Source organism: Botryllus schlosseri, chromosome 9 (genome assembly GCF_051294905.1).
Source record: "Botryllus schlosseri isolate E-star chromosome 9, Bs_hap1, whole genome shotgun sequence".
Lineage (NCBI taxonomy): Eukaryota > Metazoa > Chordata > Ascidiacea > Stolidobranchia > Styelidae > Botryllus > Botryllus schlosseri.
Genome location: NC_137244.1, coordinates 10,836,521 through 10,849,707, shown reverse-complemented (window position 1 = coordinate 10,849,707; position 13,187 = coordinate 10,836,521). Strand labels below are relative to the sequence as shown.

The following is a 13,187-nucleotide window of genomic DNA, read 5'->3' as shown; positions in this document are numbered from 1 at the left end:
GTCCAATGTGATACGACGCAATCCGAGGTAGTGAACAGATAGGAGGATGCCGAACGACCAGTACTTGCGGTCTTTTGAAATTGTACCTACCTCGACCTATCACCGATGTCCAGAGGGGGTAAAAGTGGTCAAGAAAGCTACTCAAGAAGAAGTTGAAGTAAATATCTACTCAAGTACGAGTAGAAGTACTTCATCCATAAGCAACTTAAAACTACTTGAAGTAGAAGTAGAATTGACTGACTTTAAATTAGGGTTGCCATACGTCCGGAATTTCCCGGACATATCCGGAATTTCACTGTTAAAACTGCGTCCGGGAGGAATTTCCAAAATATGCCTAAATGTCCGGAATTTTGAAGTAGGAAGTGTCTACTCGTCCGGTACCGGACGAATTAAGTTCCTCAGGCTATTCGTCCGGCGTAAGCATGCCGCAACTGCAGAATGGGTACCGGGATTTCCGGAACTGTGGGCCGTAACTGCGGCATGGATTCCGAGAGTAAGTTCGCCTCTTACGAAGACTTAAAAAGTGCTTTGGAGAAATACCAGAAAGAAAATTACGTCCAGCTCTACAAGAGAGATTCACGTACGCTCGATGCAGTAAGAAAGCGAATCACTAGGCGAAATTTCAATGATGCGCTCAAGTATGGCCAGATATCTTTTCACTGCATCCGCGGCAGCCGCAGATTTCAGAGCTTATCTAAGGGTCTTCGACCTAACCAACGGTAAGTAAGCTTTACGTATGATACGGAATTTCCACCAGGTCCACAACCACATGAACATCAAGAAGCAATGTTCCCCATGAGCATTTTGTAGTCTTGGTATCGTGAAATTAGGGTTGGATTAGCCTCAGCCTAAACCCCAACCCATTCCTATGACACTCCACCACCTCATCTTACGACACCCTAATCCTAACCCCACGTGTGCCCACACGCCAATCCTAACCCAACACATGCAACCGCAACCCTGCCACCCCTATCCTAACCCCGCACATGCAACCCCACCACCTCACCCCACACATGCAACTGCAACCCCACCACCTCATCTTACGACACCCTAATCCTAACCTCACAAGTGCCGACGCCCCAATCCTAACCCCACACATGCAACCTCATCTTACGACACCCTAATCCTAACCCCACGCGTGCCGACACCCCAATTCTAACCCCACACATGCAACCGCAACCCCTATCCTAACCCCGCACATGCAACTGCAACCCCACCACCTCATCTTACGCATACGCAACCCCACACATGCAACTGCAACCCCACCACCTCATCTTACGCATACGCAACCCCACCACCTCATCTTACGCATACGCAATCCCACACATGCAACCCCACCACCTCATCTTACGCATACGCAACCCCACACATGCAACTGCAACCTCACCACCTCATCTTACGCATACGCAATCCCACACATGCAACCCCACCACCTCATCTTACGCATACGCAACCCCACACATGCAACTGCAACCCCACCACTTCATCTTACGACACCCTAATCCTAACCCCACGCGTGCTGACTGCTGACACCCCAATCCTAACCCCACGCGTGCCGACACCCCAATCCTAACCCCACACATGCAACCGCCACCCCAATCCTAACCCCACACATGCAACCGCAACCCCGCCACCCCAATCCTAACCCACCCGACCCTAATATCCCCACCCCAACGCGAAAAACAATTTATTTTAACGTTTATAAATTTTCACATGTTCATGGGAAGCATTGGTTTCATGGGGATCACTTCTCGATGTGTGGAGAATAACGAAGAAGTGCCCCCTTTTTTGCTCGCTACTGGAATACGAGCAGCGGCACTGCCACACATGCTGTGCATTACGCTTGAAACACAGGGTAACGTATCACGATTTCATTGCAGCACTTTCCGTAAAGAGTGCCAAGCTCATATCAGGTTTGGTACATCAGAGGATGGGCAGTATCTCATAGTGAAGAGTATGAATGAACAGCATAACCATGGGTTGAGCAAGGTAATATGCGATTATCACTATTGAATCAATAAATGACAACTAATGCATAATCACCGTTATATTTTTTTCATTTTGATCTGATGATTCAATAAATGACAACTAATGCATAATCACCGTTATATTATTGGAATTTATTGCAGGTCGCCTTCGAATTTCTACCATTCATGATTGAATCGGTCAATATGATTGAGAATTGCATAAATATTGCTGTCAATTTTTTATCCTCTCTCTGCTCATGTATTCAGATTTACCGGTAAAGCTGAGTGAGGTGTCTTGGAAAATGTAGGGCCCGTAAATAATAATTGAACATATTCGGGCGGACCCGTGGGTATAATGACTTCGTTACGTAATGACATTTCGTGGCCTGTCTGCTATGTCAAAAGATATAATCAAATCGCCCATACGTACTAAACTAAAAGACGCACACGATTTCAAATTGGTTGGTCAATTGCGCTGTAGCAGTGTCCGAAGTCTGTGATGCAGAAAATAGCACTCCAGCAGTGTCCGTAGTCTGTAGCAAAATCACCATGACACCAGACAAGTTCACGGGTTAGTGTCAAATTAATCCAAACTTTATCTTGCTACACTATAATAAAACTGATCTTGCTGTTTCAGATCTTTCCAACATTCATCTGCCATCAAAACTGAAAAAAGAGGACTCCCAAAAGGCTTGGAACAAACTGTGGTTGGCCTTCCGAAGAAGAAGAAGAAATGTTACGCTCCAGTTCCATTTAAAAAAAGACATCCTAAAGACAGAGACCGATGTAAGTTTATTTCATGCAGAACCTCAGCAAATTTCACTTCTGCCTCATTCGCAGTGATGCTGTCATGGTTTGTATCACCATCGGACACTAATGAAGCAGTGTATGGAAAGAAATTGGGCAGTAAGTCTGTCACGTCTGACACTCGTCTCATCCCCTACAGCTGCCTTGATGAGACTGTGAATATACTCCACATCAAAAATAACTTCGCATATGATGGATGGGCTGCTGTGATGAAGGCATTCCAAAGTAAATATAGTCAGAAGGACTGGTACTGTGGAGTATGCGACCTTCAACTTACAAAGAGCAATTCAATTCGTTGTGACTCCTGTCTCAACCGGGATCATCTCCTATGTGCTGGACTAAACACTTCCCCGAAACAAAACAAATGGTTCTGTGGCCGCTGCAAAAAATAATAGATGCCTCTGTAAGAAAAATATGTAGCTGCAACTTTGACATTGAAAGTACTTCAATGTTAGTTTTCATAATTGATGTCCCCAGTGAAAACACGCTATCAATGCTTAAATATCTCGGAAGCAGCAAATTGTATGCACAGCATGTCACTTGCAATATGGAATGTGCGGAAATGCCAGCATGCATACCAGATTAACACCCAATGATCATATATACATTGAAAGTTATACACAAATATTTTTCGAACAGTTTGTCGTATGTGTTCGATGACTTTTTCATACCTGCTTAAGTTGTTCACTCCCTTAATACAAGACCCTCGTCGAAGGGAAATATCTGCTTGGGCCCATTTAATAGCTACCTAACCAAGAGATCTATCGACTGACCTATCATTTTGAATGGATTACCATCTGTGAATTGCTGTATGGCAGATTATAAAAATAACACCTCATTACCTCTTGTCGCCGTAATAACACTCTTGCCATACCTGATTACCTCTGATAGTTGTATTAACACTGTTGCCCTACTTCGCCCAGACATTGCTTCATTCATTCATTTGCTATCATTTAATTTTTCTTCAACTACAATTCGTTACAGACGGATGATGCAGAGACAATGTAGGCATATACTTGTTTCATGCGGGTTTTATCAGACCACTTGACTTCCAAGGCTGTATCGATCTCTCCTATCCGACACCGACACCAAATACTGTGCATGCACAATTGCACATGTTTTCTGTATGATCATTGCTGTTGTCCATTTGTTATGTATTTCTGTTGTATGAAAATAAAGACGCACAGTCTCTCTCAGTTGGTATTCCAATCATTACTGCGCAGCAACATCAAGTATGAGTACTCGTAGTACAGCAGAGGTGACAATTCCGTCTTAGCTGTACAAGTTCACATACAATTGGTTAGGTCAACGACGCTTGCATGAGTTCAGAAATAGGTGGAGGCAGCAAGAATTTCAGCGAATCGTTCGTGTTCTGACTGCATCCGGTTATTTATCGATAGCACTTTGGAACTCTTCGTATGGCGCAAACATTCCCTCGGAGCTCCAATTATGAGCATACAAATCAGTATCCTACTTGTTCTTACTTCATTAAGCGTAGGCGAACATATCTTGTAAAGGTAAAGGTGGGCGTCAAGTTCTGGTACTTTCACGACAGCAATTTGCAATTATTAGTATGGCGTAAACTTTCCCTCTGAGCTATAATTATGAGCATACAAATCAGTAACAGTAACCATTCAAATTAGTAACCAGAAATGCGAATAAATAACGTACAAAACCGAAGCCTGTCAAAAACGCATACAGTCTCCATAGTAACGGGCCTACGTCACACGGTGCCGGACGAATAGCCTGAGAAAATTATTCGTCCGGTACCGGACGAGTAGCCACTGCCTTTGAAGTAAGCTCATAATTTTTTCCCAAGTCAACATAAAAACAATATTATTTTTGGGCAGATTCATGTTAAATGACATTTTTTTCGCGCTACGGGCGATTTAGTATCACATATGTTGGATTTGATATGGGGAGTTGGGGACTACCACCCTCGCAAAAACTGTGATCAAAACTAAATAAAAATAACATTCATTTACAGAAATGAGTCTAATTGCAATCGCAATTACAAGACAACGGTATATTCATAGAGTCGGTTTAGGCCGTTTGGATGCTTTATTAAAAAAAGGGGGTAGTTTGCCTTTATTCCGGGGTTCGCGAAGGTGTTGAACGTAATCAAATCAGCTTCCAAAATAGGCCGTGGGTAAGTCTGGGCAAATGTGCCGAGCTTTAATTAGTAATCAGCTTATCAAATTTTGAGCTGGGCCCCGGAACATTTTCAAATTGGAAATGGAGTGGCGACCATAAAAGGTTGGAATCCACCGTATGTGCGGTGTTTATATAGCTCAGTTTCAGTGGTGCAGTGCGCACATGCATTAGGCTGATAAATAATCTTATCGGCGTCACATGAACAATGAACATGCGACTTAACGATGTACAATTACGCTCCTTGCATTTTCGAAGTCATAATCCTCCACCTAACTCTACCGCTAACTCTGATCATGTGGGCGGAGAGAGGATCAAATTATATAGTAATATGTGGAAGAACCAATATTATTGACATAATTCATTGAAATCATTTAACGACCAGATGCATATAGTATGCCCCCAGAAGTTGCATCGATTACCCTACGGTGGGCCCAAGATCAGTGTTTATTTTGGCAGAAGGGGGCTGGAAAAATGTGGCTTCGGCCCTGGCTACAACGTACAACACACAACCACGTACTCCTTAACCGGATCGTGACCACCTCTAGTCGATAGCCAAAGCTTTGATAGTGTGACGTCATATTGATCGACAAGTGCTCATACCTCATTTTGAAATCCGCTAGTGGGCGCTGACAAGCGTCCGGAATTTGTGTTACAAAAATATGGTAACCCTACTTTAAATCTACTAAAGTAAGTACGTAGTTGTGAAAACGATCGTCATTCGCATGGATTGTCAAAAGCTGTAAATTGAGCTATGCGAAAGTTGCAGAGCTTGATTCATATTGATGCATACCAGGAGGTGTCCAATTTTTGACAGCATAACCATTCGTCCGCATCATAGGGTGAAAATGATAGTATTGAATATGGAAATGCGATACTAATCCTCTGTTTACTCGAACAGCCCGTTTTAGAAAATATCATGGTATGGCGCCCTCCCCCATATTATAAGGCCAGTAGTTTAGTCGGAGAGCAATACGGAGAAGTATGGATTCGGAGTAAACATGTACGCGGTTAGTAAACGTTGATAAAAAATATGGTTGATCGTAAAAATGCCATATTGTGTAGCTATATTTCCCAAAATTAAAGGCATTATTACACTTGCTTTTACACTTCAACATGTATGTTTTCCAGACAAAAGAATTGAAACTAATTAGGACTCTAAGTAATGATACTGCGAATTGAACGAGAAATACCAATACTAGTTCAGAAAAGAGGAAAATGTATTTCATGTATTTTGTCGAGACAATTTTAACGGGGGTCTGCTAAAACAGGTCTAACGCTCAAAAAGTCAGAGCCCACTTTTCCAGATTATGACACGCCATGGGCTGCTAGAATAAGATATGATGGGTAAATGCTAGATTGCGAAACGGTCGTTTCAAAAGTTATGATGGGCATATATTTACTGTGACGAAATATGTCATGTGGGCGACAATACGGTGCGAAAGGGGCCACACAACCTGCTACCTAAATAATATTCACTTTCGTGAAGACGTATTTGTAACACCATATCTACTTTGTGTGAAGCGCGATGGAAATTCTGCGTTCGACTTGAAACTAAAACTAAAACTTAAAGTTAGAACTCTGTGAAAACAGCCCGAGAATTCCCCAGATTCTTTTTCTAATTGGAGGGTTACACTACTTCCACTTGACAAATTGAAATAACGAAAAGTAAGTAAGTAGATCACAATATATCACGAAGTAGAAGTAGAAGCAGCGAAAATTCTATCTACTTAAATAAGTACCAGAAGTAGACGAAAACTACTTGAGTATTTCGAAAAAGTAGATGTACTTCGTTACTGACCACCGCTGCCGATGTCACAGTTCTATTCGTATAGGTTTCTTCTTTCCATTCCTTGTGAGCGAGTTCTTTCTTCGTGCCTTTTTGTGGGCTTTTTTGTCGCCGTAAGAATAGCGACGCAGGGGAAGAGCAGCCAAGATAAACATCCGACGCGGAATCGAACCTGGGTAGCAGACGCTTATCGTCACCACTACGCCCAGTTCATCAGATTGACGGACTTGCTGTGCCTGAAGTACAATGGTAGCTAAGCAAATATTATGGGTGGCGCTGTATCAATAACCTGACCTTGGTCCGCTGCTGTCCTAGAAGAGTTAGGCTAATTCTCAATCCACAGATACAGTCAATACAGTTTATTCAGATACGCCGGCTATCGGACAGTCTTCGAGCATCAGTATCAGCATCAGTTTATTAATATGGTGTAGTCTTTGAAATCAGACACCCACCTGGGCCTAGGCGATTTAGAGAAGAGGCATGCACACTGAATAAAAAGTACACCAGACATTACAAAAGGCCAGCGACAAAATGAGGTGGCATGTCAACATTAATGTCTAAATATCTATTTAATCAATACTAGTCATCCCTCAAGTTTATCGGACTGCGACCTGACACATCGATCTCGCCTTCCGACATATGCCACCTCTTTTTGTCGCTTGTCCTTTTACATTATCTTCTTCTACTTTTCATTCAATGTGCATGCCATGTGAGTCCTAAAATTGAAATCTCCACGCGGGGTGACGATAGAAAGCCATTGATCGCGCGTGTCTGCGTCAAGCTGTCAACCACTGAGCTATATAGCCCATATCAGAGGTCTCAAGCACGCGGCCCGCGGGCCACATGCGGCCCGCGAGACCATTTTGTGCGGCCCGCGACGGCATTTTGGCTTTCAAAGAATTCGAGAATATTTAACTGCCAAATATCTTTTATTTTTATTTTGAGAACTGGAAATTCGCTCTAAAACTACTCCAGAAGCTTGAAACTACTCATACTTCACCATTACATCACTTTCAAAAGTTATCACGCAATGGGAGATCAAGTATTACGTCACAATACTTGTTTATGAAGGTAATAAATGACCCGTTGATGATTCGAAAATGAAAATTGTGATTTGGACTTGGGAGAAACCGTTCGTAAAATTACTCGAATACGGACTGACTGGGGGATAAAATAAAAATGACTCGAGTTGAGTCGCGTGAAATGTTACAATCAGAGAAGGACTAATTGTAACTCGGAACGCCATGACTTGGTACAACCACGAACGCAACAAACGATCAAACTGGTATGGGGAATGGTAATATATGTAAAAAAAAAGTCTTAGCTTGAGTTACGTAGCTTATTTAGATATCTGAGGAGGTCGGTATGGCAACCATTGGCAATATGCTGCCCTCTTGAAGTACAGTTAGTTACATCCTGTGTCATTTTGGGTATCTTTATCCTTGTTATTTTCGCCAATTAAATTTGGCGAGTATAAAGTACTCGTCGCGTACGCTTCACAGCTGTAACACCAATGGATTCTGCGGCGATTGGATATTTCTATTGCTATGGCACAGTAATCATTATATTCAAGTTGTTATAGATCTGTTTCAATATTCGAAGTTGAAACTAACGCTAATTTAATTTAACTTTGGTAATAACATGATCAATAGCCTAGTTATCAGGAGTGTGCCCAAAACCCGGATTGGGCTGTACAGCTCCAGTGATCTGATATCAGATCAATCTTTGTAAAATTCGAAAATATTCTGCCTATAATTGTGCCACGTCAAATGTCCGCTAGCTGCAGAATTATAACTCGGCAGCTTTTACGATGATACATTTGTACTCTCGAATGGTGTATACAACTATACAGTAACTATGTCAAGTGCAGCAACAATTTTATTCAAATATTTTAAAATGTTATTTTTTCGTGAATACATAATAGTAAATCACATTTTCACGATGCGTGTGGAATGTCCGTCTGCAAGGTCCCGTCAAATAAGGCCTACTTGGAAATACATTGAATTACCCTATTATTGGTGCTGCGGCCTGCGGCGCCATCAAAAAGTAGGAAATTGGCCGGCGAACACATTTGAGTTTGAGACCTCTGGCCTATATATATGTCAACAGAGATGGGCATGGATTAGGATTAGGGAAAACCGGATTTGTGAAATTTTGGCGGATTAGAATGTGATTAGGATTTGAGATTTACCGATTTTCGGGAGGTTGATGTCCTATGGCGAATGGCGACAAAGTTTCTCGTTCTACCAAAGTTACTTCATGTATTTTGGCACTTATTGAGCGTTTTATTTCTTTTTTTAGAATTATAGGCATAGAAGGCTTTCTAAGTGGAATTCTAAGTTTGAATCGGATTAGGATTAGGATTGGAATATACAAAATTCATGGATTGGGTTTAGGAATACGATTTGAAGCTTCGGATTTGGATTGTATGTGGCATAGAAATTTCAAATCCGCTCATCTCTGCCGCGTGTGGGACAGAAGCCTTTTCAGGTCAGCTAAGTAGCTAGGGATGGTGTGAACCTCTAAAAGGTTCAGGCTCGTGTGAACGAAAACCTTTATGAAAGGTTCTGTGTGAACGTGAGCGTGAACTTCATGACGTCACGTCACGTCATATTGCTAATTCCAACCCTATATTTTAGTGAAGTGATGGCCTATGTTTTTATTGCAGTGTAGCCTACACGCTACCTAGCGACGACTCGGGCCACATAATATCACAATGCTGAAGTAGATATTGACGTGTTAAATGTCGCTTTGCCGACAATTTGGACGGAGACTTTCGAGGGAATATAAGCTTAGGCCTAGATCTAAACGGTCTAGGCCAGACCGGACAATGTATTCGGCGTCTGAATATTGCTACGTTGATATTGAGCAGAGTGTAAAACGGGTTTCCATACTTGTTACCGGTATTACCCCTTTAATAAGTTATACAGCAGTAGCTAACACCCCAATCGCACGGATTTGGTTTTTATGATACAGTAACACATGAAGTCAGGATTTTCCCGTGCGCCTGCTAGATTTTTTACATCAGACAACGATATCAATCTACTTGATTGGTTGAATAAGCATCATTCGCTGATTGCATGTAGTGTATTTCCCTCTTGATGTTGTGTGATTGCGGGTCAAGCTCACCGCAGAGAGACACTAATTACACTGGTATACACGATTTTTGCGCCAGGACTTCTTTCGGTCAATTATACTTCATTTGGGGGCGCTGAATACGAATCTGACGTTAATTTTGCTCTATCACATCACGTTTTTGAGATATTAAATATGTTGAATATTTCCTCTTTTTCGAGGCACTCAAGTAGATTTTGGCTACTTGCAGTACTTACGGAAGTGGTAATGTTTTACAACAACTCAGTGACGTGCGGTCCAATGAGGCACGTGAGGCAGTGCGTCACCTGTAGTCAGGGCAAGTAAGTGAAAATTGTGAAAACCGTCTATGAGTCGATGATTATTGATATTTTACATCGATGTTCATGTTCATTGTTCATAAATAACTAACTTTGAACATTTTTTCACACAACATTATAAATTTGCACAATTATTATTCAAAAATACAGCGCGAAAGGAGAGTTGAGGTACAGGTGAGGCACGGGCGGGCCGTGCCTCACCTGCGACAATGCAATTCATCATAAATAGCTCGGAATTCATAACAAATGGTGTCAATCAAATGCTATCGTCGCACCGATTCCGAAAATACAAATATTAACAGTGTCAGACCACCAGAACCCCCTTAAAATCTCCAAGGAAGGTGACATTCGGCTTTATTACAGACAATGCCATCGCAGAGAAACAATAACCAGGTGAGGCACAAACGAATCCGCCTCATGCAGTATTCGCTAACAATTGGACAATCGCAGCACAGTGAAACGCGCTATCGATTTTGGAATACAACAGTCTTGACTGTCTTGTAGGAATTACATAGTAGCGACGGCCAATACGTAATGCGGAGCAAATACATTCCCTTACGTATGTAGCTGTTATTTATTTTCCGTTAAATTGTGGTATGTGATAGGCATATGCATAGGCTGAATTGTCGTTGCTTTATGCTTCGAATAATTGATGCCGGTACTTGAAGAGATAGTAATTATTATCCGTCTAAACTTGCCCATTTAGCGACCAGTCCTACATGCAGGGCCGCAACAGCACTTCGTCAGCCCCCCCCCAAAACGTTGGTCTTGCCCCCCCCCCATATGATGATAAACCGAACTTCTGGGGGACTTCGCCAGACCGCCCTCAGGTTGTACACTGGTTATCGCTACTTATCATCTACATTGGGGCCGTTAGCTGAATCTGCTTTTCTCGCCTGCGCGCGGTAAGCGCGAAAAAATTATATGATTCATGATTGAATCGATCAATATGATCGGGAATTGCATACATATTGCTATCAATTTTTATCCTCTCTCTGCTCACGTTATCAGATTTACAGGTAGAGCTGAATGAGGTGTGTTTGAAAAGGTAGGACCCCTCAATAATAATTAAACATCTTCGGGCGTATACCCGTTGACAGGAACGAAACAGCACTTCGTCAGGCCCCCCAAAAAACTTGAGTCTTGGGCTCCCATAGGGTGATAAACCTACCCCCAATCACGTTGTTCGCTTTTGACACGTAATTAGTCGTACTGTTTAGTGAGCCAGCGCCAAGCGCGAAAATTTTCGATAATTCATGATAAAATCGGTCAATAAGATCGGGAATGGCATATATAGGCCTATTTCAATCAATTTCTTGTCCTCTCTGCTCACGTAATCAGATTTACCGGTAGAGCTGAGTGAAGTGTTATGGAACTGCTGGGTCCGTTGGTGTGACTCCGTAGCATGATGTTATTTCGTGACCTCCTGTCTGCTATACCAAATATAGAATCGCCCAAACGTAGGCTACTATACTAAAACACGCACACGATTTCAAATTGGTATTTCTTCATTGGCATATAATGTTTCCCTGCGAGATGGTATTTATCTTGTGAGGTTCAGATTGGCAAGACAGGAACATTCGGCGCCAGTCATTTAGGCGCCTAATTAAACCTATATGTATTTTGTATATATAACGAAGTTTTCAGCATAAGGGCAGTCCTTTTCGGCCAAGGTTTTCTCGCTGTCGATCGTTCTGGCACACTTCTTGGTGTCGCATGTTACATGGCCTAAAACTTTATATGTCTTGGTGCATGATGGCCCGGTAATGGCCAATGCCGATATGCCCATTTCTATAAATCTTGCGTATTCTTTCTTGGGGGAAGAGTACCCAAAATTCAACATAATATTGGCAACTTGAAATAGCGCCTAGCGCGAATTTTTTTGAAAAGTTGAATAAATTTTCAACAAATACTTTATAATTTATGCTAATTCACGAAATAATTTTGGGCCCCCTTCGAGCTCGCCCCCCCCCCAATTGGTGGGTTTGGGGTGTGGCAGTTACGGCCCTGCCTACATGTATTGTATAATGTGGAATTGCAACGGCCATCAATGAGCAAAAATGCTCCCTATTTTGGATCTCTTTATCAGGTAGGCTACTTTGCGTGCGTGCGTGTTTGTGTGAGTGTGTGTGTGTGTGTGTGTGTGGGTGGGGGGGGGGGTATGCCTCACCAGCCATGAACCTCACCGCACGTCACTGCAACTACTTCAACATCTACCTGAACAGTATTATGGATGAACTAATTACGTTTGCAATTTGGTTTTTGTAAAGTAGAAAGTCGTTCGGGGATAACATTTCACCACTATCATGAGTTGAATTGTCATAAAAAACGCATGAAATATAGCCTCTGAATCACGGTAACTGAATATATTTTTTCGAAGATTCTAACCATGGCTGGTGTCATAACAGTCACTTTGCGTTAGCTTCGACTATACATCTTGCGATTTCGTGTGGAGCCTTCTCCGACTAACTGTTGAAAGTATGGGGGCGTCCACCCTCCCTCGACCAAATATACTAACATATTTACTGAATTTTAGTAATTATCAGACCTTTCCTTTCGTCATCCACTTGAAATAGTTTTGACATGTCTTAAAAATTACTACTTCTGCTTGTAATTGATTAGAAATGTATGGCGTTTCTTGTGCTACTTAAGTAGCAACGCCGATCTCTTCGACCAACTCTAGTTCATGGTAAAATATTACGACAAATCAGAAACCGCAAAAAATGTTAAACTTTTGGTACTTGGAACTGGCGTTTAAACATGCATAACACTAACAAAAAGCCTCGAAACCTTTTAAAAACATCACTAGAAATTAATCAATGCTCATCTCTGGCTCTGTTCCAGCATAGAACACATGGTATTTGGTGTAGTACAGAATGTCCTATGTTGAGACGGATCGACTGTCCTAGAACCGATGAATATTTGTTTATATTGTGAAGTAACACGCACTTCAGGTTTCGTGCTGAGCTGTTAGTAAGCAGTCTCCATTCATCTGGTTGTCTCTAATAGAAAATGCAAAAGAAGCCCTTTATATCATGGTAATAAAACCAAAGAAAAACA

General features: G+C 42.0%; 2 protein-coding genes and 1 long non-coding RNA gene across 6 annotated transcripts in view; 2 read left to right on the top strand and 1 right to left on the bottom strand.

Moving 5' to 3' along the window:
- The window catches only part of LOC145446521 (uncharacterized), a 271,204-nt gene that overhangs the window by 19,993 nt on the left and 238,024 nt on the right, over positions 1-13,187 (bottom strand). The gene's annotated exons all lie outside the window — the stretch shown is intronic.
- Positions 1-13,187, top strand: part of LOC145446572 (uncharacterized) — a 203,627-nt gene that overhangs the window by 137,513 nt on the left and 52,927 nt on the right. The window lies entirely within an intron of this gene.
- On the top strand, positions 307-3,970 carry LOC145446569 (uncharacterized). Of its 3 annotated transcripts, none has more exons than XM_080324920.1 (4): positions 307-719; positions 1,881-2,538; positions 2,605-2,753; positions 2,808-3,970. In XM_080324920.1, the coding sequence occupies exons 1-2, from the start codon at positions 439-441 to the stop codon at positions 2,011-2,013; spliced, it is 414 nt and encodes a 137-aa protein (XP_080181046.1). In that variant the 5' UTR covers positions 307-438; the 3' UTR covers positions 2,014-2,538; positions 2,605-2,753; positions 2,808-3,970. The 3 variants fall into 3 exon arrangements, with proteins under 3 accessions (XP_080181046.1, XP_080181045.1, XP_080181047.1); XM_080324919.1 differs by having other exon boundaries at positions 312-719; positions 1,881-1,989; XM_080324921.1 differs by having other exon boundaries at positions 315-2,538.

What these genes read in the sequence shown, in the direction of transcription:
- LOC145446569 (XM_080324919.1), top strand. Translation starts at nt 439, where the DNA reads ATGGGTACCGGGATTTCCGGAACTGTGGGCCGTAACTGCGGCATGGAT. An exon ending in GGTCTTCGACCTAACCAACG is followed by an intron (nt 720 to 1,880) that starts GTAAGTAAGCTT and finishes ATTTCATTGCAG; the next exon opens with CACTTTCCGTAAAGAGTGCC. An exon ending in ATAACCATGGGTTGAGCAAG is followed by an intron (nt 1,990 to 2,604) that starts GTAATATGCGAT and finishes TTGCTGTTTCAG; the next exon opens with ATCTTTCCAACATTCATCTG.